This window comes from Cyprinus carpio, chromosome A20 (genome assembly GCF_018340385.1).
Source record: "Cyprinus carpio isolate SPL01 chromosome A20, ASM1834038v1, whole genome shotgun sequence".
NCBI classification, from domain to species: Eukaryota; Metazoa; Chordata; class Actinopteri; order Cypriniformes; family Cyprinidae; genus Cyprinus; species Cyprinus carpio.
The window spans coordinates 22,018,196-22,043,163 of NC_056591.1; the positions used below are offsets into that span (position 1 = coordinate 22,018,196).

At 36.1% G+C, this 24,968-nt stretch overlaps 2 protein-coding genes across 2 annotated transcripts in view; both read right to left on the reverse strand.

Annotated features, from left to right (window-relative positions):
* Window positions 1–338: 338 nt before the first annotated feature.
* Window positions 339–6,433, reverse strand: LOC109076136 (myosin-6-like). Its single transcript, XM_042778147.1, has one exon. It carries the CDS (start codon window positions 6,374–6,376, stop codon window positions 566–568), a length of 5,811 nt encoding a protein of 1,936 aa, XP_042634081.1. The 5' UTR covers window positions 6,377–6,433; the 3' UTR covers window positions 339–565.
* A 2,862-nt stretch (window positions 6,434–9,295) lies between these two features.
* LOC109076124 (serine/threonine-protein kinase PAK 6-like) overlaps window positions 9,296–24,968 on the reverse strand; it is a 29,518-nt gene continuing 13,845 nt past the window's right edge. The window contains exons 4-10 of the mRNA XM_042778148.1: window positions 21,857–22,405; window positions 19,621–20,091; window positions 18,578–18,711; window positions 15,970–16,096; window positions 14,516–14,641; window positions 11,847–11,981; window positions 9,296–10,433 (exon numbers count right to left, since the gene is read on the reverse strand). Of these exons, the coding sequence (XP_042634082.1) occupies window positions 10,266–10,433; window positions 11,847–11,981; window positions 14,516–14,641; window positions 15,970–16,096; window positions 18,578–18,711; window positions 19,621–20,091; window positions 21,857–22,405 (1,710 nt within the window). The 3' untranslated portion in view covers window positions 9,296–10,265. The remainder of the gene's footprint in view (window positions 10,434–11,846; window positions 11,982–14,515; window positions 14,642–15,969; window positions 16,097–18,577; window positions 18,712–19,620; window positions 20,092–21,856; window positions 22,406–24,968) is intronic.

A 24,968-nucleotide genomic window follows, 5' to 3' on the forward strand; every position in this document is an offset into this window, starting at 1 on the left:
TTGTTTTTTTTATTATTATTAGAAAAATTATTTATTGATTATTGTTTCCATTGTTTTTTTTTTTTATGTTATTTTATTTTTTTTAGTTATATTTGTGACCCTGGACCTCAAAACCAGTCATAAGGGTTTTTTTGAGATTGGACAATATTTGGGCAAGATACAACTATTTGAAAATCTGGAATCTTAGGGTGCAAAAAAAATCTACATATTGAGAAAATCATCTTTAAAGTTGTCCAAATGAAGCTCTTAGCAATCCATATTACTAATAAAAAATTAAGTTTAATATATTTGCAGTAGGAAATTTACAAAATATCTTCATGAAACATGATCCTTACTTAATATCCTACAGATTTTTGGCATAAAAAAAAATCAATAATTTTGACCCATACAATGTATTTTTGGCTATTGCTACAAATATACCCCAGCGACTTAAGACTGGTTTTGTGGTCCAGGGTCACATTTATGGTTTGACTAATGTTTAATCCTTTAGAGGGATTCCAGGTACTAATCTTAAAACTAGTGAACAAACAAATCTAGGTGAGATTACACAACTACTCAAGACACATTACTCATCCTGAGATTTCTTTCCAGGCACACCATCTCTAGTTTTTGCACGCAGCTTGTTTACTTGAGATTCTGCAATGTCTGCCCGCTCCTCTGCCTCTTCCAGCTCATGCTGCAGTTTACGTAATTTGGCCATGTTGGCATTTGCCTGTTCCTCGGCTTCTTCAGCAGAACGTTTGTAAGATTTTACTTTAAGTTGTAGCTTGTCCACTAAGTCTTGCAGTCTTGCCAGGTTCTTGCGATCCTCGTCTGTCTGATAAGTCAGCTCCTTTATGCGTCGTTCATACTTTCTCACACTTTTAGTGGACTCTGAACCTCGCTTTTGCTCTGCATCCAACTCATTCTCAAGCTCACGGATACGTGCCTCCATTTTCTGTAGCTGCTTTTTCCCTCCTTTCATTGCTACTTGCTCTGCTTCATCTAGACGGTGCTGTAGGTCCTTAATGGTCTGTTCCATGTTCTTTTTCATCCTTTCAAGGTGTGCACTAGTGTCTTGTTCCTTCTTTAACTCTTCGGCCATCATAGCTGCATCAGTAATGGCTTTCTTTGCCTTTTCTTCTGCGTTGCGATTCTCTTGCACTAGCTCCTCCATTTCATTTTGCAACTGTAGCAGATCAGATTCTTGCTTTTTCTTTTGGTTGATGAGGCTAGTGTTTTGGGAGTGTAAGAGTTGCATCCTCTCAGTTGCTTCAGTAAGTTCATGTTCAGCTAGTTTGCGACACCTCTCTGTTTGTTCCAGCACTGCTCTCAGTTCTTCTAGTTCTGCTTGAATCAGGTTGTGTCTGCGCTCCAACAGGGCAGTGTTTTCTTTGAGATCATCATTACTGTGAAGTGTCTCGTCCAGCTGGAGTTGAGTGTCCTTTAAGCATGACTGGATCATCTTCAGCTGCTTCTGGGCATCAGCTGCCTGTCTGTTGGCCTGGCTTAATTGGATTTCCATTTCATTAAGGTCTCCCTCCATCTTCTTTTTTACTCTTAAGGCCTCGTTACGGCTTCTAGTCTCTGCCTCAAGAGATGCCTGCAAGGATTCAACCATACGCTGGTAGTTTCTTTTTGCTTGTTCCATTTCCTCATCCTTCTCAGCTATCTTGCGCTCAACATCTGCCTTCATCTGGTTGAACTCCAGCTGAGCTCGTAGGATCTTACCTTCTTCATGCTCGACTGAAGCATCAGCTTCTTCAAGTGCAGACTGCAACTCTGCTTTCTCCTGTTCCAGCTGTTTCCTTAGTTTTTCTAACTCATGATTACTCTTTCGTCCTTCACACACTTGATCTGTTAAGTCTGAGATCTCCTCCTGTAGATTCTTGTTTTCCCTCTTGACAGTCTCAAGGTGATCTAGCGTTTCTTCATAGGAGTTCTTCAGTTTAAAGAGCTCTGTACTTAAGCTGCGGGCTTCCTTTTGTGCTCCCTCAAGCTCACATTGTGACTCTTCATACTTCTGTTTCCACTCTGCAATGACTTTGTCAAAGGATCTCTGTTTTTTGTCCAGGGCTGCAGATGCTGCATTTGACCGTTCAAGATCCAGCATCAGATCCTCAATCTCATTTTGCAGACGATGTTTTGTTTTCTCAAGAGAAGAACACTTTGCATTCACTGCTTCCACTGCTTCCTCTGCTTCTTGCAATTTTTGTACAAGTTTCTTCTTGGCTTCCTCCAGTTCCTCCGTTCTCTGAATTCCGTCAGTCTCATACCTTGCCCTCCATGTTGCTACCTCTGTATTGGCCTTGGATAATGCCCTTTGGAGCTCAGCTTTAGCTTCTTGTTCCTCTTCAAATTGCTCTCTTAGCAAGTCACAATCGTGACGGGCTGACTGTACAGCGTGAGCAAGAGCACTCTTTGCTTTCACCTCTTCCTCAAGTTGCCTTTTCAGGTCTTCAAGTTGCTGGGTGTAGGAGGTCTTTCCTCTAGTGAGTTGGGAAATCAGACATTCCTTCTCCTCCATTTGTCGTCCAAGTTCCCCATTTTCAGTCAGCAACTTGGCTTTCTGGGTAGACATATCATTCAGTGCTCTCTGGGCTTCATCAGCTTTTGACCTATGCTCATTCATCTGATCTTCCAGTGAACGGCACATCTTTTCAAGATTTACCTTGGCCTTTACCACACTCTCCATGTTCGAGGAAAGGTCATCCAATTCCAACTTGAATTCAACTTTTTCTTTCTCTAACTTTTGTTTGACCCTTTGCAAATTGTCAATTTGTTCCCCTAGTTCAGCCACACTGTCTGCATGCTTCTTCCGAAGGGAGGCAGTGGTGGCCTCATGGTGAAGGGTGGCTTCCTCAAGGTCCCTGCGCAATTTTTGAAACTCTGCCTCCCTCCTTTTATTGAGTTCTACCTGAGCACATGTGGCCCCACCTGCCTCTTCTAGGCGCTCACTGATGTCCTCCAGTTCTCGAGAAATATCAGATCGTTGTTTCTCGACCTTTGCACGAGCCGCACGCTCCGCATCCAGCTCCTCCTCCAGTTCTTCAATTCGCGCTTGATTTTCTTTTAATTTTTTCTGCAACTGTGCTGAAGCCGTTTGCTCATCTTCAATCTTTCCATTCAGCTGATTAATTTCGAAGTCTTTCTTTTTAAGTTTTTCCTCTAGTTGCTGTTTGTCATTCTCCAAGTCCATTACACTCTCCTGAGTCAGTTTCACATCTCCTTCTATTTTTCTCTTGATACGCTCCAAGTCCATCCTAATTTTTTTTTCTTGTTCCAATGAGCCCTCAAGGTCATCCACCTGTTGTTCAAGCTTAGCTTTTGCTTTTGTCAATGTATTTACTTTGTCCTCCTCACTTTGAAGGTCATCCAGTGTTTGCTGGTGAGCCTCTTGTAGAGCTTTTTTCTCTTTGGTGAGTTTCATTATGTTTTCATCAAGGGATGACATTTCCTCAGTCAGATTCTTCACTTTGTTCTCAGTGGCATGTTTTTCTTTTTCCACCTTGGCCAATGTCAGCTCCAGGTCATCTATATCTTTCTTGAGCTCAGAACATTCATCCTCCAACTTGCGTTTCTTGGATGTGAGGTCTGCATTTATCTCTTCCTCATCCTCTATACGTTCTGACAGCTCTTTGACTTTAGCTTCTAGCTGGATTTTGCTTTTTATGAGCTGTTCACATCGTTCTTCGGAATCCATTAGCGTGTCCTGCTCTGATTGCACCTGAAGAAGCAAATCATTCTTCTCTTGAAGAAGACTGACCATCTTCTCCTCTAACTCTTTCCTCCTGGCCTCAGATTTCTCCAAAGCTTCTTTTAATGTATTGAATTCATCCTTCATGTTTGCCATCTCCTTTTCAGACTCAGCACTCCTTAGCAAAGGTTTTATCTTAAAGAACAGTTTCATCCATGGCCAGTTTTTCACACCTAGGAAGGAACGAAGGTTCCATTGGATAACCATGAGGGCATCTCTACGTTCCACAAGTTTCTGAAACTCAGCTCTCATCAGTAATCCACGAGCATAAGCTTGGATCCTAGTGAGGATACGAGCGAGTTGGTCATCTCTCATCTCTTCTAACGTACCAAGCAGGCCAGCTTTAAAAAATACTTTTGTGTGGCCAAATTTGTATTGCGTGTGATCGATGTCTAGTGAGCCTAACAGCTTCTCGGCACTTTTCTTGTTTTCAATGAACTGACCTTCTGGGATGGCAGATGCATTTAGGATTCTGTACCTCTGTTTGAAGTCACCATAGAGGATCCTGTTTGGGAAACCTTTCCTGCAAATCCTGATACCCTCCAGTACACCGTTGCAGCGAAGCTGGTGCATGACCAGACAATTGTCCATGATTCCAGGAGTTTTGCTCTCATTTGGAATCAGACAACGGACAAAGTGTGGGTTTGTGGTTTTCAGATTGGTCATTAATTTGTTAAGGTTTTCTCTGTGCAGGGCGGACACTGTCTGAAAAGATGACCCCTTTTTCTTGGCCCCTTTCCCACCTGACTTTTCTGCTGCATCTCCTCCTGCATAATTTGAGAATAGATGACTCAACAACTTCAAAGAGGATTTCTGGTATAGCCCAACTACGGTTTCATTCAATGGGTCTTTGTTCTTCACCAACCAGCCAGATATATTATAGTCCACAGTACCTGCATAATGGGCTAAGGCAAAGTGTGCTTCTGCCTTTCCCTTCACAACTCGTGGCTTTTGGAAAATGTTTGTCTTGCCCAGATGGTTGTCATATAGCTTTGCTTTGAATGTCTGATCACTGGCCTTTGGAAACATGCACTCTTCCTCCAGAATGGACATGATCCCTAGGGGTTTCTCAATCAGATCGATGCAGGCTTGCAGATCCATCCCGAAGTCAATGAACTCCCAGTCAATCCCCTCTTTTTTGTATTCCTCTTGTTCCAGAACGAACATGTGGTGATTGAAAAACTGTTGCAGCTTTTCATTTGTGAAATTGATGCAGAGTTGTTCAAATGTGTTGAAATCAAAGATCTCAAAGCCAGCAATGTCTAGCACACCGATGAAATGCTGGCGATGTTGCCTTGTGTCAAGAGAGTGGTTAATTCTTACCACCATCCAGCTGAACATTTTTTCATAGACTGACTTTGCCAGTGCACCAGTTGAGTAATACACTTGGTCCACACTCTGTCCTTTTGTGACATACTCATTGCCTACCTTCACTCTTGGATGGCAGAGTCCTTTGAGCAGGTCAGCAGAGTTCAGCCCCATTAGATAAGCTGCCTTATCTGCCTCTTCAGTACCGTCAGGCTCTGCCTGCTCTTCACGCTGTTTCTGTTTGAACTTCATATTGCCATAGTGCATGATAGCACCTGTCAGCTTGTAGACTCCCATCTTTTCCTCGGCTGTGAAGCCAAGTACATCAAATGCCTTGTCAGTAGCAAGCAGCTCCTCATTGTCATTGATGGACGCGACGGATACTTCTCCTTGGGAGATGTAAGAGTAGTCATATGGATTATTGGTTATTAACATCATGTCCAGTAGTTCGGGCTTTTCATTGGACAATATTTGGAAGAAGATATGGTAGTTCCTCTCAGCTTTTAGTTGGAAGGTCACCCGAGACTTCTCCAGCAGGTACGTTTCAATATCAGCTGAGGAGAGTTTACCGCTTGTCCCAAAATGAATGCGGATGAATTTCCCAAAGCGAGATGAGTTGTCATTTCTCACGGTTTTAGCATTGCCAAAAGCCTCAAGTGCAGGGTTAGCCTGAATAATCTGATCCTCCAGGGTTCCCTTGCTGGAGTCTTTCTTTCCAGTTGCTCCACCAGCAGCAGCAATGCTTGCAAAATACTGGATGACTCTCTTGGTGTTGACGGTCTTCCCAGCACCGGATTCTCCGGTGATAAGGATGGACTGGTTCTCCCGGTCAGTTAGCATGTATTGATAAGCATTATCTGAGATAGAAAAGATGTGAGGCGGGGCCTCTGTTCTCTTCTTACCTCTGTAAGCAGCGACTACTTCTGAGTCGTACACGGGTAACCACTTGTAAGGGTTGACGGTTACGCAGAACAGCCCAGAGTAGGTGTAGATCATCCAGGCTGCATAACGCTCTTTGAGGTTGAACAGCACTGCAGGCTCATGAAGGAAAGTAAACATCGCCATGTCTTCAATTTTATCGAATTTAGGCGGGTTCTGGGGATGGACGTCTCCGTCCTTGACAGTCACTGTCCTCCCATCCTCAGTCTTAACAGTGACCTTCCCTCCTTCCTTGCTGACAATTTGCCCCTTCACATACTCCACCTTTTCATCCACAACAAAGCATTCGGTCTTGATGTCAAAGGCTCTTGTCTGAGCTTCCAGACGCTCTTTATCCGACTTCCTCAAGAAGGGAGCAGCCTTTCCGAACTCTGCCATCATAGCATCACCCATAGTGACTGCTTGAGATTTCCAGGTACAGTGAGAGTTGATGAGCACACCTCAGCTGAGGAAACTTAAGAGACACAAACCACTAGTGCGTGGTTTTTATAGAGAGTTACTGAGATCCAAATAAGGATGTGAAAGGAAAGAACACAGGGACAGGGTTTTTTATCAAGAGTTAAAAGTGGTGTGGGGTCAGTAACAAGACCTTTAGTTGTTGAGATCCTTATATAGACAACAAACACCTCCCTATAGAAATATTAGACATAACTCTAGCATTAAGCATGACCTTCACACACACACACACACACACACACATATAATGCTTGTATTTAGTAAGGGGACATTAAATTGATCAAAAGTAACTTCATAAATTTCTATTTTTATTCAGCAAAGAAGGAGTAAATACATTTATAATGTTACAAAAGATTTTAATTTCAATTTAATGCTTTCTATTCATCAAAGAATCCTTTGAGTTTTATATATATATATAACTCTTACTGACCCCACACGTTTGAACAGTCGTGTACATACATATATGCCAAAATAATATAATAAAATAATAATTTAGGAAAATATTGCATGGGAAATACTAAACAGAAAACAGTTTATATAATGGTTAAGTAGGACAAAGCTATTGTGCTCTTATGGGAGCTGACAGTCAGGAATCTGTGTTATCTTTGTTTGGCTGCGACTTTATCAGCGCTCCTCTGATAGATGCTGCAGACGCCTCTGAGATCGCTGACAGTGAAGGACGTCCCGACTCATCCTCGCTCAGAAACACCCCTGAAATAGATCGCAGGAATGGAAAGAAGGCTGTTCCTCTTCTGTTATTATCTGTCTCTCTGTACTGTCACTGAGCCTCATTCATGAAACAAGAAAACCAATTTGTGAAACTCATCTCTAAATCCATTCTCATAAATGTATGCATGCATGCAATTCAATGCAAAAACTTCTGTAAGAATGACTTACATTTCACGAATGAGGCCCAGTGTTCCTAATAAAATCATCAAGCGTTTTCTTTATGCAAACTTTAATTTGAAATCTCATTAAGCAGAATTTGGGCAGAATAATGATAATGTAGTGATGTGTTCATGGTCATGATGTAATGAATTGATTTTATTTCATGCATAAAATCAGCGTTGGTTTAGTATTGTTTGTATTGTATTTGTATACTATTTGTTAATATTATGATATAGCTTTTATTTTTATATTTTACATTTTTAATGTTATGTTTTCACATTCAGTGTGATTTCCTTTCTTTTTAATATATATATTTAATTTTCATAGTAATTTAATGTGCTTTTATTCTTAGTTTTTTTATATTTCTATTTAGCTTAAATTTTTTTCCAGTTTGTATTAGTATTTCTAGTACATAAACTTATTTTAGTCTGCTGCTAAGGCAACATTTAAATTTTTTTTTTTTTTTTACGTTTAAGTGCTTCATCTTATATTAATATTTCATTTAATTTTACTTATTTCAGTTAACAAAAATTATTTTAATAGTTTTAGTTAAAGTAATATATATATATATATATATATAATTTTAAGTTTAGTAATTTTATGTGCTTTGGTCATTTATATTCATTTTTGTTTTTTAGATTTCTATTTAACATTATTTTTCAGGTTTAGTTTTAGTCATTGTAGTACTTTTAAACATTCATCATTTTCGTTTAAGTTGTGTTTTTGTCTAATATTTATATTTTATTTAATTTCAGCTTTATTTCAGTTAACAAAAATGATTTTTAATAGTTTTAGTCAATGTTATTTATGTAGACTTATAATAGTTTAAATTTTTACGGTTTCAAGTTTAGTCAATTTATGTGCTTTTGTCTTTTTTGGTTTTTATATTGCTATTTAGCTTTATTTTTTAGTTCTAGTAATTGTAATACTTTTAAACATTTAGAATTTTTGTTTACATCTTCAAGTGTTTGATTTACATTTTGTTTTCCTTTCAGCTTTGCTTGAGTTCACAAAAATGATTTTATCACAAAGACAGCACTTCATATAATGTGCAAAAAAACTTAAGATGCATGTTATGATTTTACAGTCGGTGTTATTTCAGTATAATTGAGATACAGCTTTTATAAATATTTTGAATCTGTTATTATTTTAAGAGTTTTTCACTTATAGTGTTTTGTCATTTTATACATTTTTACTTTCTATTTAGTTTTAGTTTCCAGTTTTAGTTTTCAAGCTTGAGTAAGAACACAAAATATTTGTCAGTATCAGATATGTCCTCTCACAAGTGTTTAAGTGCTGTGTAAGTAAATGACGAGCTTATCAGGCAGTAGATTATCTGACAGAAGTGTTCATGCTCATTTTCGCTTGATGTGAAACACGTGTTCACGCTACACAACGGCTGATATATTCAGTGTGTGGTCAAAATAATCAGATACCGATTTCAGAATGAAAACAGCATTTCTGAAATGAGCTACATGTGAGCGTCATCTCTTATTAAACAGCCATCAATCACCAGACATGCTTTAACAGCTTCATGTGCTGTGGTTTCTTGCTTGTTTAAACCATGTATTCAATACAATCAGTGCTTTATATAGTACATCCAATGCATTTTGTATATTTAATGCTTGCTTAAAAATGAGAAGCAGATTTGACATGCGATTTAACACAATTGCAGACAGTTTATGAATTATAAAAATCATTTTAACGTCTTGGAATACAAAAGAAAAACAGCATTGAGTGTCTCCACAGCCTGCTGGTTTACAGAAGAGCTCGAGTTCAGTTTCCTGGACACGTTTATCATAACATTTGACATAATTTAGCAGACGCTTTTATCCAAAGCTGTACAACAATAAAAGTTACATTTTAAAGACAACATGATTCATAAATTATGTTTCTGGTTTCATTGCTATGGACACTTATTTCTGGCAGGCGATCAGAAAATAAAACAAGGTAGTTGTGACTTTTTAGTTAAGAGTGTAGAATTCATGTCTCACAATTCTTATTGTTTCGCAATTCAAATTTTTCTCGCAATTCTGAGTTTATATCTCACAAATCAAATTTTTTCTCACAATACTGACTTTATATTTCACAATTCACTTTTTTTCGCAATACTGACTATATCTTGGAATTCAATATTTTTTATTTTGCAATTCTAAATTTTTTTTCCTCACTCCTTTTTTGTTGTTGTTGCAATTCTAACGTTATATCTCATAATTCTATTTTTTTTCTTGCAATTCTGACTTTTTTCTCATAATATAAATATTTTTTCTCCTATTTCTGACTTTATAGCTCACAATTCTGACTTTTTCTCCTACAATTCTAATTTTTCATTTCACAATTCCAAATTTTTTCCTGCAATTCCTATTTTTTTCATTCAGAATTCTGACTTTATGTCTCACAATTACATTTTTTTCCTTAAAAATCTGATTTTTTTTTTTTTTTTTTTTTTTTTGCAGTTTTGACTTCTCACAGTTCTGACCTTTTCTCCTCCAATTCTGACTTTATATCTCAATTTTTTTTTTTTTTTAAATCTTTCAATTCAGAGTTTATATCTCACAACTCTGACTTTTCTTCTCAAAATTTTGTCTTGCAATTATAAGTCAACATTTCACAATTATTATTTTTTCTCAGAATTGCGAGTAATAAGCTCGCGATTACCTTTCAATTCATTGTCCTACAGCAGAAACAGGCTTCCATACATTGTGAACGATCATCAGATGGATTCAATAAACCCAGCAGCTCAGTCTATATTACACACAGCACATAATGTCAAAGGTTCTGTGCAAATGCATTGGAATAAGCTGAATAAATGTCGACAGAATGATGGGTTTGGGGTGACTTGTTGCTGTCCTCCTCATGCGAGTCTCTAGAGGGCAGGTCAGCAGTCCAGCTCGGTGTTTCAGTAGATCAGGAACATTCACAGTGTGAGACTCGGTGGTCAGCAGCGGGACATGCGTTTGCGGTACTGCTCCACCAGAGGCACCAGACAGCGAGGAGAAGTGGCCTGCAGCATGAAGGGATGCTGGAGCAGATCTCTGGCGCTCGCTCGCTCCAGCGGATCACGCGTCAACATCGAGTCCAGAAAGTCCCTCAGGACGGGAGAGATCTGATCACAGGATTATTATTGTTATTATACATGAGAATTTAATGTCAAACGTCATAACGACAAAAAAAAAAGTTGATCTGAATCTGAAAAATAAAGTGATTTTATTCTATTTAATTTATGCATGAAATCAGTGTTGTTTTAGTATTATTTATATACTATTTATAATAGTATTTGCTATTATTTTTGAAGTAGCTGTTATTTTTATATTGTATATAAGATTTTATTTTTAGTAGTTTTGTTATGCTTTTGTCATTTTTATTCTTTTTTATATTTCTATTTAGCTATTTCCAATTTATTTTTCAGTTTTAGTAAATGTAGTACTTTTAAACATTTATCATTTTCATTTTTTAATTTAAGTGTTTTACATTTGATTATTTATATACTATTTATAGTATTTTTAATCAACTTTTAATATTTTATAATTATATTTTGCTTTTATTTTAGCTGTTATTTTTACAGTTTTATGTTTAGTAATTTTACTGTTTTGTTATGTTTTTGTCATTTGTATTTACTTTTTTAAAAATATATTCTATTTAGTTTTAGTAAGTGTAGAACTCAAATTTATTATTTTCAAATTTTTATAAGTTAGTGTTTTTTCTAATGTTAATTTTATTTCATTTAGGCTTTTTTAATTAATGAAAATTATTTTTAATAGTTTTATTCATAGTTTTATTTTAATAGTTTTATTCATAGTTTTATTTTAATAGTTTAATTTAATAGAGTGTAATCAGTGATGTTTTAGTATTATTTCTATTATATTTACAGCATTTGTTATTATTTTGAGTGGGCTTTTATCTTTATATTTTAGATTTGTATTTGTATTTTTTTTGTACTATTTAAATTTTTAGTTAAGTTTATATGTTCTTTTGTCATTTTTATTCATTTTTTAGAGTTCTATTTAGCTTTATTTTTGTATTTATTTATCAGTTTTAGTTTTTAAACATTTATAAATTTGGTTTTTTTGTTTTTTTAATTTTGTGTTTTATCTAATATTTGCATTGAATTTCATTTCAGCTTTATTTCAATTATTAAAATGGTTAAAAAAATAGTTTTAGTGTACAATAACAGCACTGAATAAAATGTGCAAAAAAAAAACTTTTAAAGGCATGTTATGATTTCACATTCAGTGTTATTTTAGTATGATTGGGATATACAGTATATAGTTTTTATTAATATTTCGTGAATGTTTGTGTTTTTATGTATTCAGTTTTCATTTTTTAGTTAAAGTTTTGGTCATATCGTTGTTTTTTTTGTCATTTTTAGCAGTTTTTTTTTTCATGTCTATATAGATTTTATTCATTTTTATTTCTTTGGCAACTAGCTGAAATAAAAAATTATAAGATTGAGTTTTTTAGTACTTTTTTCTCTTTTAATACAGTTTTGTTTTCAGTTTTAGTTGACCGCTGGTTTGACCTTGCTGATGTTTCTGGCGGTCGGCGCCGGCTCGTCCCGCAGTCTCTTCATCGCTGCGATCGGCGTCTCGCTGAAATACGGAGGTTCTCCATCGATCATCTCCAACACCATGATCCCCAGAGACCACATGTCCACCTACAATCACCACAAAACATCATGATCTTTCACTTCAGCAGAAATCAGGATCTCTGCCTTCCGAAAGTTGATTCCTCATTGCGAGGAAATTCAGGGGGAGCTGAAAAAAACAAATGCAACATTCTCAAGAAATACAATAAACTATAGATAAAGCTCATGTTTGCCAGTCAAACAAACACTTGCATTGTACTGTAAGCCTGAGAAAAGTACAAGGAACCAAAACTAAAACTAATACAACCTATAAATTAATATTCATAAAATACTAAAAATACAGGTTTCCCAAGGCTTTGGACCAATGCACTTCCATCACATTTCCAGTCATTCTTTTCCTTTTTGAATATTAATTTTGTATTGGTTTTCATTAAGTTTTCATAACACCTGGTATAAACAAAAGGTAACATAACAGACGCAAAACAACAACAAAAACAGGATATAATGCACAGCAAGATGGAGAAGTTGGAAGGCAATAGAAACAGTGGCCTAATAGAATGAGTGTGATTTCAATTCAGTTTTGCCAGCATGTATAATCACTGGTGCTTATTTTAGATGTAGGAGATTGTGAGTCTTTCCAGTATCTGCTGTGACTAAAATACCTACAGTAACAATCCAGATAACAGAGAACACTCTCTGAACATTCCCTCAAAGCACAAAAATGTTATTCACATGTCATTCATGGAATGTTTTTTCTTAAAGGGTTTATTCTGATGTTTGTCTAACGTTTTTTTAAAAATGTTATTACTTGTTTCAGAACATTCAGAGAACATTCAAAAGTTACATTCCCTTCATCTGTCCGAAATGATACAATGATACAAAAGTGCCCCATCATGGATTTTTTTAATGTAAACGATCTGCAAAGTTGTAAAGCTTAAAGTGCACAATAAAAGAAAGAATTGACTCTGAATCGCTTAAATGAGTCATTTAATATTTGAATCCCTTTTCTGTGAAGTTCCCACGTCACAAGTTATTACATTTGATTAATGCCTGCCTTTGTTTTTTTATTTTTTAAGTTAGTTTTATTAATTTATTTTGTTTTTATTTTAATTATAGTTTTTGTTTATTCTAAAACATTTCTATATAGTGTAATGTTTATACTTTCTGTTTTAATTTTAATTTTAGTAAAATGTTTTGTAAATTAGTTTATTTTTATATTATCCATTTTCATGTGTAGTTAGTTTTAGTAATTTTGATGTGTCTTTGTTTTTTTTATTAGTTGTTGTTTATTTTAAAAATATTTTTATATACATTACTTTTTATTTCATTTTTAGCCTCATGCAAAGAAGGGGTTTGGAAAGATGAATCTTTGAACGAATCGTTCGAGAGTCACTGAGAAATAAGGTAAAATTAAATGCATATTATAAGTAAATGAAAGTGTTTTTGACCTTGCCTGCACGCAGAACCAAATTATGAACCTCTAATATAACACAATGGGGGCACTTTAAAACATTAAAAAAACTGGATGTTTTTAACATTCAGAATAATGTTTCTTATAATATTTTCAAAATGTTAGCACAAAAACTACACATCTTTCACGGAATGTTTCTCTTTTGGACTTTCATGTAGCATTTTTTAAATGTTACCACTTGTTTCAAAGAACATTTGAAACTAACTTTCCCGTAATTTTTACCAGAATTCTAAAATGGAATGTTCTCTTTAAAACGAAAGATTTAAAACACTCTAAAAACGGGTTGTTTTGAACGTTCAGAGGACATTCAGAAATAACATTTTCATAACAAAATGGGAACTTTAGCTAAATGTTCTTAGAACACATTTTGTTAACTGGTAAGGGAAAAGTCATTGTTTTTAATTCAAGACATCTCAGTTTTATCTCCTGAACCCATGGCCTCAGTGAGCTTTCATTTCCAGCATTTATTAATGATCAAGCTACCCATTTAACCTGTGAAAACTTACAATGTTGGATCAATCATGTTAAGTTGTTATAAGTTTACAGAGTTTAACATCCGGTAAAGCTAAATCACCTTTATCTCTATGCAAATATCATTTATTGACTCCCATCCTTCCCATTAAAAGGTCTTAATCACAGCATCATATCATCTAAACATCTGGTGTGGCATTGTGACATGAACCAGAATCAAACTGTGGCGTCTTTATTTTTATTTATTTTTCTTTTAAATTTAATTAAATTGATTGATTAAATCTTATTGTTTTCTAATTTATTGGTGAATTTGTTTTAATTCATTCATGCATTTTTTTGTAGTGAGGAAGAAAAGTGTCTTTGTCAGTTTTGTTAGCACTTTTAGGTCTACATTTAATAAACTTATTGGACAGAAATTAGCATATAAATCATATGTATATAATTTGGAATAAAACTAATTAAAAAACCTATTAATGGCCTGTTAATCCTACTTCCCTACTTACATCGAATGCATGCACCATCCGAGTTTCCTCCAAGTCTGACACATGCCTCGAGCAATTTAGTTTATTAAAATGTCTGTTTACTTCATCATATGTGATCTGATTAAACTGAAGGCAAGATTTTTTTTTCTTTTCATGCATGATTGATGACGTTCGTTCACCTCAGTGCCGTACAGTTTCTTTGAAACCACTTCCGGCGCCATCCAATACGGAGTCCCGACTAACGACTTCCTCTTCGGGATGTCTTTGCTGATCTGAGCACAGAATCCAAAGTCGGAGAGCTTGACCTGTAAAACAGAATCAGACGACACATCAGTCCTGCTCAGGTGTTTCCCAGCTCCCTAGAACTAAAATCACTTCATATACGTCTACTACAATAAAAACATGTACTATATTTTCCATTTTCATTATAGTTAAAGTTTTAGTATGTTTGTTGCGTGTTTTTGTCATTTTTATATTAGTTTATTTTAGATTTTATTTTTATATTTTCTGTTTTCATTTTAAGTTTAGTTAGTTTTAGTAATTTTGCTGTGTGCTTTTGTCTTTTTTATTAGTTTTTGTTTCTTTTCAAACTGTTCTAAATAGTTTTTATTTTTCATTTTAATTTAACTTAGTTTTAGTAATTTTATACTGTGTTTTTATTTTTATTAGTTTTTGGTCCTTTTAAAACATTTCTATGTAATTGTAATTTTTATATTTTCTGTTTTCATTTTAAATTTTGTTAAAGTTTTAGTAATTTAGTTGTGATTATTTTTATTAGTTTTTTATATTTCTATCTCGTTTTTATTTTTGTATTATCCATTTTCATTTTAAGTTTAGTTAGTTTTAGTAATTTTGTTGTCTCTTTGTCTTTTTTATTAGTTATTGTTTACTTAAAAATATTTCTATAGTTTTTATTTTTTAGATTTTTTAATTTTATTTTAATTTTTAATTTTTAATTACTCTGTTGTGTTTATTTTTATTAGGTTTTGTTTCTTTTAAAGTATTTTTATACATATTAATTTTTATATTATCTGTTTTAATTTTAATTTCAGTTAAAGTTTTAGAAATTTAGTTTTTATGAGTTTTTTCTATTTTTCTAAATAGTTTTTATTTTATAGTATGTTTTCATTTTAATTTTAGATAAAGCTGTTGTAAATTTTATTACTTTGTTTCTTTTAAAAATATTTCTATATAGTTTTTATTTTTATATATTCTATTTTCATTTTATTTTTTGTTAAAGTTAGTTTATTTTATTAGTTTAGTTTATTAGTTTAGTTTATGATTTATTTTATTTCAGATAAAGAAAACATTTATATATATATTTTTTTTTTATGTTTTTAAATGTAACCGTGGTATACAGGGGCAAAAAACAAACTGGTGTAGAAACAATTTTCACTCAAAAATAGCTAATTATTGTAGTATTTTTTGTAGTAGTATTAAATGTACTATAATCATATTTGTTTTATTTACAATTTCAAAAAAAATAATAATAATTTACAGTGTAGAAGGTACATTCTAATCATCAGAAGACCTGCAAAACCCCTGCTAAATGCCTGATTTATGTTAATAATATAGTATATTGTCAAGTCTATGCAGTCCATGCTTCTTTTCATAATTTAACAGTGTGTCTCACCCGGCCGTCCAGCGAGAGTAAGATAGAGTCACTCTTGATGTCTCTGTGAATGACGCCCTGAGCGTGAAGATAACAGAGAGCCTGAAGAACGGCTTCACACACTGTAGCAATCTGTTCCTCTGTTAGCCTAAACACACACACACACACACACACAGTGAAAGATAAACACGGGCTGTGTCTCCTGACACTCCTCAGTCTCCTTTGACACAAAGCAGCAAACAGTGAAGAAGTGAAAAATCTGTTTATATTTAGCAGGAATGATAACACACCTCCAGCGCTCCCCTCTAATGCATGCTTAGTGCACTACTGTTCAAAAGTTTGGGGTCATTATGACTTTTTTAAAAATTAAATTAATACTTTTATTCCTTAAGGATGCTTTGTATTTGTTATTAGTGTTTGTTAAGTTATTTTTTATTTTACATTAGATTTATATTTAGTGTAAACGGTGTTGTTGTGTAATTTCTGTTCATCTGTGAATCCTTAAAAATAAAATGCATGACAGTTTCCACAGAAATGTTAATGTGTTCAACATTGATAATAATCAGAAATGTTTCTTGAGCAGCAAATCATCATATTAGAATGATTTCTGAAGATCATGTGACACTGAAGACTGGAGTAATGATGCTGAAAATACAGCTGCACATCACAGGAATAAATTACACTTTAACACATATTCACAGAGAAAATAGATATTTTAAATTATAACTAGATGAGTAAAGTTTGAAGACACACTTTAAGTTGCCTTGAAAAAGCCTAGCCTGAAAGTTTGAAGTAATTTTAAAAGCTTGCCATCTGAAAGTTTTCAGTTTGGAGTAGTTCAAAAGTTAAAATAGTTTTAAAGATTAAAGTCTGAATATTTTCAAGGCAATACAGTCTATCAGAAAAACAGAAATGTATAAAACACATTGCTAGGGTACCTGGGGTGGTTGCTAGGCTGTTTCTAGCATGACTAACATGTTGGTAACATATTTTTAACATGATTAGCATGTTGTTAGCATGATTAGCATGTTTGCAGCATTATTAGCATTTTGCCAGCAAGATCCTATCAAGATTAGCATGTTACTAGTACGATTCTAGCATGATTAGCATGTTGCTAGCATGATTAGTATGTTGCTAGCAAAATGCTAGCATGCTTCTAACATGATTAAAAAGTTACTGGCATGATTACCATATTACTAGCATGTTGTTAGCATTATTCTAGCATGATTAGCATGTTAATAAAATGTATTTAGCATGATTCTAACGTGATTATCAAGTTACTAGCATGATTAACATTTGTTAACAGCATTTTGCTAACATGTTTCTAGCATGATTAGCAAGTCACTAGCATGTTGCTAGCATGTTTCTATCATGATTAGCAAGTTACTACCATGTTGCTAGCATGTTTATAGCATGATTAGCATATTGGTAGCATGTTGTTAGCATGATTAACCTGTTACTAGCATGTTGCTAGCATGTTGTTAGCGTGATTAAACTGTTACTAGCACGGTTAACAAGCTACTAACATGATTCTAGCATGAATAGCATGTTACTAGCATGATTACCATGTTACTAGCATGATTCTAGCATGATTAGCTTATTACTAGCATGATTAGCATGTTACTAGCATTTGTTAGCATAATTAACATCCTACTAGCATGTTGCTAACATGTTTCTAGCATGATTAAAAAGTTACTAACATATTGCTTGCATGTTTCTAGCATGATTTGCAAGTTGTTAGCATGATTAGCCTCTTACTAGCATGTTGCTAGCATGGTTAGCAAGTTACTAGCATGATTTAGATAGATTAGAAATATCAGAGTGGAAGTTTGAATGGGTTAGAAAGAGTACATAGAGGGTAAGCCTGACTGAGTCTCGAGGGATTCTGGGAGTTTTAGCTTGAATTTTGTCAGTTGGAGTTTGAATTTTGTCAGTTGGAGTTTGAATTTTGTCAGTTGGAGTTTGAACAGTCTTGGCTCATTTCAACATTCCGTCAGTGTACGTCTATGGGATTTTTGGTGGTTTTGATAGTCTGGTTTTCGAAAACCGTAAGCCGGATCAGTCTGAAAAGATACAGCACACCGAGTTAGACCAGTCTGAAGGTATCAGGAGGTCAGGAGGTTAATTAAGCCAACTTAATAATATTTCTTAATTTTTTACTGTATTTGTGATTAAATAAATTAAATAAATGTTGAACACTAGTGCATGTTCATTGGGATTGTGAATGTTTGTCTAATGCGCTGCACTTCACATCATATTCACACTGCATACTTGCATAAGGTATTGCGTGAACTATTACACAGAGTCTGCAGTCGAGGATGACTTTAGCTTGATGTCAGAGGTTTAGAAGGAAGAATGTGTGAACATCACAAAGAGCTGCTGTGCAAACAGAGTAAAAAGAAACCAGTTTCCTTGTTATGTAACTCTTTCCCCTACAGCAGTTGTTTGTGCTTCAGTGAAGGATCTTGAGACAGCATCTGGAGGAAGATCATAACTGCAGAGGATGCTTTCACAGAGTACTATACTGTCTGAATGACTTCAGTATGATGCATATTAGCACACCTCACATTAATAACACGTGGTTTGAGGAATCATTTGTGTCCATAATATGTTAAAAAGGGTTTCTCACCTGGTTTCTGAGACGATGTTGGTCAGAGCGCCGCCCTGCAGGTACTCCATGATGACCCAGAGCTCTTCACCCACCAAAGCACTCTTGTACATCTCCACCACGTTTCTATGCCTGTAGTCTCGCATGATAACCACCTGTGTGTGAACACACCCAGAAAACATCTTTTACAATATTTTTTAAATTATATATAAACAAATGCATTAATATATTTTAGTATCACTGATATACTATAATAGTTTTTGTTAATATTTTCAGTTTATTTTAATTTTCCATTTTGTTTTAGCAATTTTGTTGTGTGTTTTTGTCATTTTTACTGGTTTTTTATTTTATATATATATATATATATATATATATATATATATATATATATATATATATATGACTTTCTTTCTTATTTTGATATCTGATATTCTTTCTTATTTCAGTGGTGGAAATAAAATAAATGTAAGATTTTTATATTCTATTTAATTTAAGGTTAATGTTTATTTTGTGAAGTAACTAAAATGTTTTTTTATACACACGTATACACATGCATATACAGTATATACTAAATATATATATATGAATTATACAAATTAATTTATTTCATAATGAGACTTCCCACCCAATATCCATTGTTTTATTTCAATGAAAGGTTAGAATTTTGTGAATTGTTTGAATGAAAGAACATAATGGATAAAAAAAGCATATTTATTTTTACAGCCACCTTTGTTCATATTTATCAAGGGTGTTAATATTAGTGGAATGTGTTGTGTGTGTGTATATATATATATTATATATATATATACATATACTTTTTTTATTATATTTAATTTAAAAAATGTTTTAATGATAACGATGTGTTTCATCGGGTCATTGAGGGTCCAGTTTTCCCTGTTTATGAATGATTTGATGCCTTTAAAACCAGCCTTTACAGTATATTTAGTTTCTGCACTCTTAGTATGATGAAGAACTAACAGCGATGTAATCTCACTCTACATTACGTTCCATTAAATGTTTTGTTTTCCTCATTATGTTGTGAATGAAAGACGAGACGCTCACACCTCATTGAAGAGCAGTTCTCTCCTCTGCTGCTTCCTGAGGTCCATCATCTTGACCGCGACCTGCCGCCCGCTGTGCTTCTCCCGGGCGATGCACACCACACCCGTGGAGCCCTCGCCGATCTTCACGAAGTTCTCCAGAGATGAGCGAGGGTCGCCGGTGTCCACCACCATCTGCAGCGCGGTTCTGAACTGCTGGTGCGTGACTTTGGGCGTCTCCAGGATGCTGGCGGGCGTCTGTGCCGGTCTCAAGCAGGGCGACGGGGCTCCGCTGGGACTCTCGGGCGATCCGGTCGGAGCGGGTCTGTCCTGCATCAGAGGGACTGAGGCTGGAGTCCCGGGGGGTTTGACGGGAGAAATGAGATCATTGGAGGAACGGCGTGCGCTCTGGTGGCTGGTTATCATTCCAAGGCCAGGTTTTGGACTGCTAGTGCCATTGGATTTGGAAATGGCTGGGAAATTCGGTGAATTCACCTGTATTCATAGGAAAAATATTAAGGAGTTCTTCAGATAAGCGTAGGAAGCAGCTTTTTACACTGGAATAATATGACAGAAAAGTGAAGCTGGGCAGTGTTGTTATTGTTAATTAAAACTATTACTATAGAACCATTAAAAATAGTTTTCCTTGACATAAAAAAAAAAATATATAAAATAAAAAAGCTGAAATATCTCTCTCTCTCTCTCTCTCTATATATATATATATATATATATAATATTTCACTGTTTCTGAATGATTTGATCCCTTTAAAACCAACATTTACAACATATTTACTTTCTGCACTCTTAGTATGATGAATAACTAATAGCAATGTAATCTCGCTCAAAAATAGATATATTTTTAATAAAAATTAGAAATGTTGCATTGCCGAATAAAAAAGAAAGTAAGTTTAAGTAATGATAAATAAATAAATATAAATAAACTAAATAAAAATAAATTATGGTGAAATATTTAAAATTTGAAACTTTATCATTTTATATAAAATATATGTTTTGTAAACATTTAAAACAAAATTACCATTGTCCATTTTTTTTTAAATGTAACTCCTTGTTTCAAAACATTCATAGAACATTCAAATGTAACATTTGCAAAATTCTATAAAACGGAATGTTCCTTTAAAGGGGTCATATGATGCAATTTCAAGTGTTCCTTTCTCTTTGGAGTGTTACAAGCTCTTGGTGCATGAAGAAGATCTGTGAAGTTGCAAAGACTAAAGTCTCAAAACCCAAAGAGATATTCTTTATAAAAGTTAAGACTCATCCACACCCCCTGAAACGCCTCGTTCTAACACGCCCCACATCTCTACGTCATCTCTACATCATCTCGCTGTTGCCGCCGGCACCATGTCGTGGAGATGCTGTTTTGAACATAAGTGCCCTAAGAAGTGGACATCACAGGATATTCCGCCATGATTCCAGTTCGAAGTGAACGTATATGTTCGATTCAAAGTGCATTGAAGTGTGCGAGACGTGAATTTAAATTCTATTTATTTACAGAGGTTTATGATGTCACACTTGTCCGTGTGTGAAGATCCGTGAATGAATGTTCCGAAGTGAAGTTAACAGATTCCCCCTGCTCAGGGAGTAGCGAGTAATGAACACTGTGTAGGGACCATGTTCATGCACGGAGCTCACTTCTAACGAGCTGATTATCTGAATCAGGTGTGTTAATAAAGAGAGACATGCAACATATGCAGAGCTGGGGGACGCGAGGACTGGAATTGAGAACTGCTGGTGTAGAGTAGAGCTTGTTGTGTGTTGTTTCTCCGATCACAAATGCAGACATGGTTTGTAATTATGTCTCCACTGGATGCAACAAATCCCTTGTTTGTAATGAGTTTTATTGTTTTTGTCTTGTCTCGCCGGTGTTCTGACCGAGACACACGGCATCACAGTATGGTGAGGCGCGTAACATTTCCGTCACATGCTTGATGTATTCGGCCAATCACAATGCACTGGATAGCTGACCAATCAGAGCAATCTACGCGTTTCAGAAGGCGGGGCATAGAGGAGAAACAATAATGTACAGTATGTGGAAAATAATGTGTTTTTTGAACCTTAAACCGCATTTCATTACACCAAATACACAAAATAATGTTCTTTTTTAGCAACATCATATGACCCCTTTAATGTCAGTATAACTAAGAAAAAAAAAGGTTTTAAATCATTTAAAAATGAGAACGTTTAAAAACAATGTGATGCAAACATTAGCCAATTATTCTTAGTTAGTATTTCTACACACCTTGAAGTTGTAGGTGGACTGAGGCCTCCTCTGTGTTTCCCTCTTGAGCTGATCTGAGGTCAGTCTCGCTCCATCATTTTCACTGTAGGCGCTGTAGAGACACGAGACGGGCCTCTGGTTGGGTTTAGCGTCTGTTTTATCAACACCGGGCCCTTCACGGCCGGTCCTAGGCACGAGTAGAATGTCCCGGGGCATCAGCACCGGCTGTCCCATGAACATGGACTTGGCTCTCGGCCGTGAATCACTGGAGATGATGGAGGAGCTGTTCCTGGATTCGGGCCGTGGGCTTCCACACTCGCTCTGCACCTGTCTGGATCTCGAGTCTGAGACCGGCTGGCCGTTTCTCTGATCAGCCTCATTGAGCTCCTTATATTCGTAAGTCTCTCCTTCAGCGACCTCACCCAGACGGCCCAGAGACTGGGCTCTTTTCCTTAAAGACGGGCTGGTTTTCCTCAACGAGTTCGAGCTTGAAACGGAGAGTCGACTCATCTGAGCGATCGCCGCAGAAATGTAGTCCTCATGTCCGATGAAACTGCCGCGAACAATGCTCTAGAAGAGAGAATTAAACAAGACATCAAAACTCCTCTGCAGTGAATGGGTGCCGTCAGAATGAGAGTCCAAACAGCTGATAAAAACATCACAATAATCCACAAGTAATCCACAGCACTCCAGTCCATCCTGTTCACATCTGGAGAAGACAAAAGATGAAACACATCCAGCATTAAGATGATTTTAAGCCACTTTAGCCAGCTTCATCTTTCAAATACCAAAAAATCCAGTTTGATTGACAGCTGATAGGTCTTTATACAATTTTATATTTAGGGGATGTTTTTATCTGTAAAAGGACCTTTTTATCTGTAATATCTAGAACTGTCTTCATTAATGATGTCACTACCATAATATTTCATATAGTATTTATATCTGAAGCTGCCTTCATAATTTTTGTTATTACTTTAGTGTTGTGTTTTTGTATCTTTGCACATGATGGGACGTCTTTATTGTTCCATGTCACAAGCTTAGCAAGAACCAACACTTACTTGAATTGATGCATTTCATAAGCCGTGCAAAGATACCTCAGACAGTGCAGAAACAGAAGATGATAATGGCGACGGTCGACAGAAAAGTTTCTCCACACGCTCACCCTGCAGCCATAATCCAAAACACCAGCCCCCACACAGGTGAGCACACATGCATTAATACAGACACCACACCCCCGGTGACACCCACAGTAACCAATGACGTCACTATGCATGTGCACATACACAACAGTGTAGAAAGAAAAGGAGGAAATATCAAAAGACTAATCAAACTCAAATGTATGGCTCCTACATTCCGGCCCCAAATTATTTCATAGTAATAATTGACCACCAGAACCACCTTGTGGGAGACAGACATCAAATCAAAAGGCAAAGTGAACTTTTAGTCCTTTAAAGTCAAAGTTCATATCCGCTGTATCCACAGATCTTCACTGCCCCTCCGCTTCCTGCAGAAGGCAGACTTTAGTTATTGGTCTGTTCAGATAACTGGTTTTAGTTTTAATCCGTACACTTCGCACCAGTCCATTTTTGTCCGGAACAGTATCCACAATTCTTCCTGTAATCCAAGTATTGCGAGGTGCCATATCATCCACTAACACGATGAGATCTCCTGGAACAAAGTTTCTTTTAGCAGCATTCCACTTCTGACGCTCCTGAAGTCCAGGAAGGTACTCCTTCACCCAGCGCTTCCAGAACAAATCCGACATATACTGCACTTGTTTCCAGCGACGACGAGCGTAAACATCCTCCTTCTCAAATAGTCCTGGTGGCAACAACGGCCGCGACTTAAGAAGAAGTAGATGGTTAGGAGTCAACGCCTCCAAGTCTTGAGGGTCTGTTGATGCTTTTGTAATTGGACGGCCATTAACAATCGCCTCTACCTCGCAAAACACCGTCGCCAAGCCTTCTTCGTCCAGAGTCTGAGTCTTCAAAATGGAGTATAGCACTTTACGAACTGACCGGATCAATCTTTCCCAAACACCTCCATGGTGTGATGCCGCTGGGGGATTGAAAACCCATTTCACGCCCTTTTGTAACAGCACGTCATTTATGAGGTTATGGTTCAGATTCTCAATGGCCTCCCTTAATTCACGTTCAGCACCCACAATGTTAGTACCATTATCTGAGCGGATTTCAAGAACTTGACCCCGTCTAGCCACAAACCTTCTAAAACCATTGATAAAGGAGTCTGTATCCAAAGATGAAAGAACTTCAAGGTGTATGGCTCGCATCGCCAAGCATGTAAAAATGAGCCCATACCTCTTGACCACACCTCTTCCACGTTTAACCTCAAATGGTCCAAAGCAGTCCAAACCAACTCGACTGAAAGGAGGCTCATCAGGAGTTATCCTACTGTAAGGAAGGTCAGCCATTTTCTGATGTCCAGGCGAAGCAGACAATCTACAACAGATAACACACCTAGACAAAACCTTTCTAATGGCAGCACAGGCACCAGGAATCCAATATTTCTGACGCAGATGAGAAAGCATATGGTTTCGTCCACCATGACCTGTTTCTTGGTGTACATGACAGAGAATAAGATTGGAGATGTGTTGATCTTTAGCCAATATAACTGGATGTTTTGCTTCAACTGGCATAGCTGCTCTACTAAGCCGTCCTCCAACCCTAATGAGATCACCATCCAGGATCGGGTTAAGCTTGTAGAGGTGACTTGTCCTCCTTACACACTCTCCTTTCTTCAAGTTGGCCAGTTCTTCCGGAAACCTTATTTTTTGACAAAAACGGATAATATCTAATTCTGCTGCAACCATATCCTCCATGGACAGAACATCCTTTGGCACTTGAGCCTTAACACCTTCCATCTGGACCTGTAGCACTTTCCCCAGCTGCTCGGCACCAAGGTCTGATCCTGAAAGAATTTCTCTCAGCAGCTTGCGATGTCGCACCCGGGACAAAAGCAAAGTCTTAAACCTGAGAAGCCAACCAACAGCCCTTTTAAGACGAAGCCAAGAGGAAAAGTAATCAATGAGCTTCTCCACTGGACTGACATGCTCTACTTGAGCAGCGTTCACAACCACAGCCCTGACCTCCGGGTCTACAACAAAAGAGTCTCC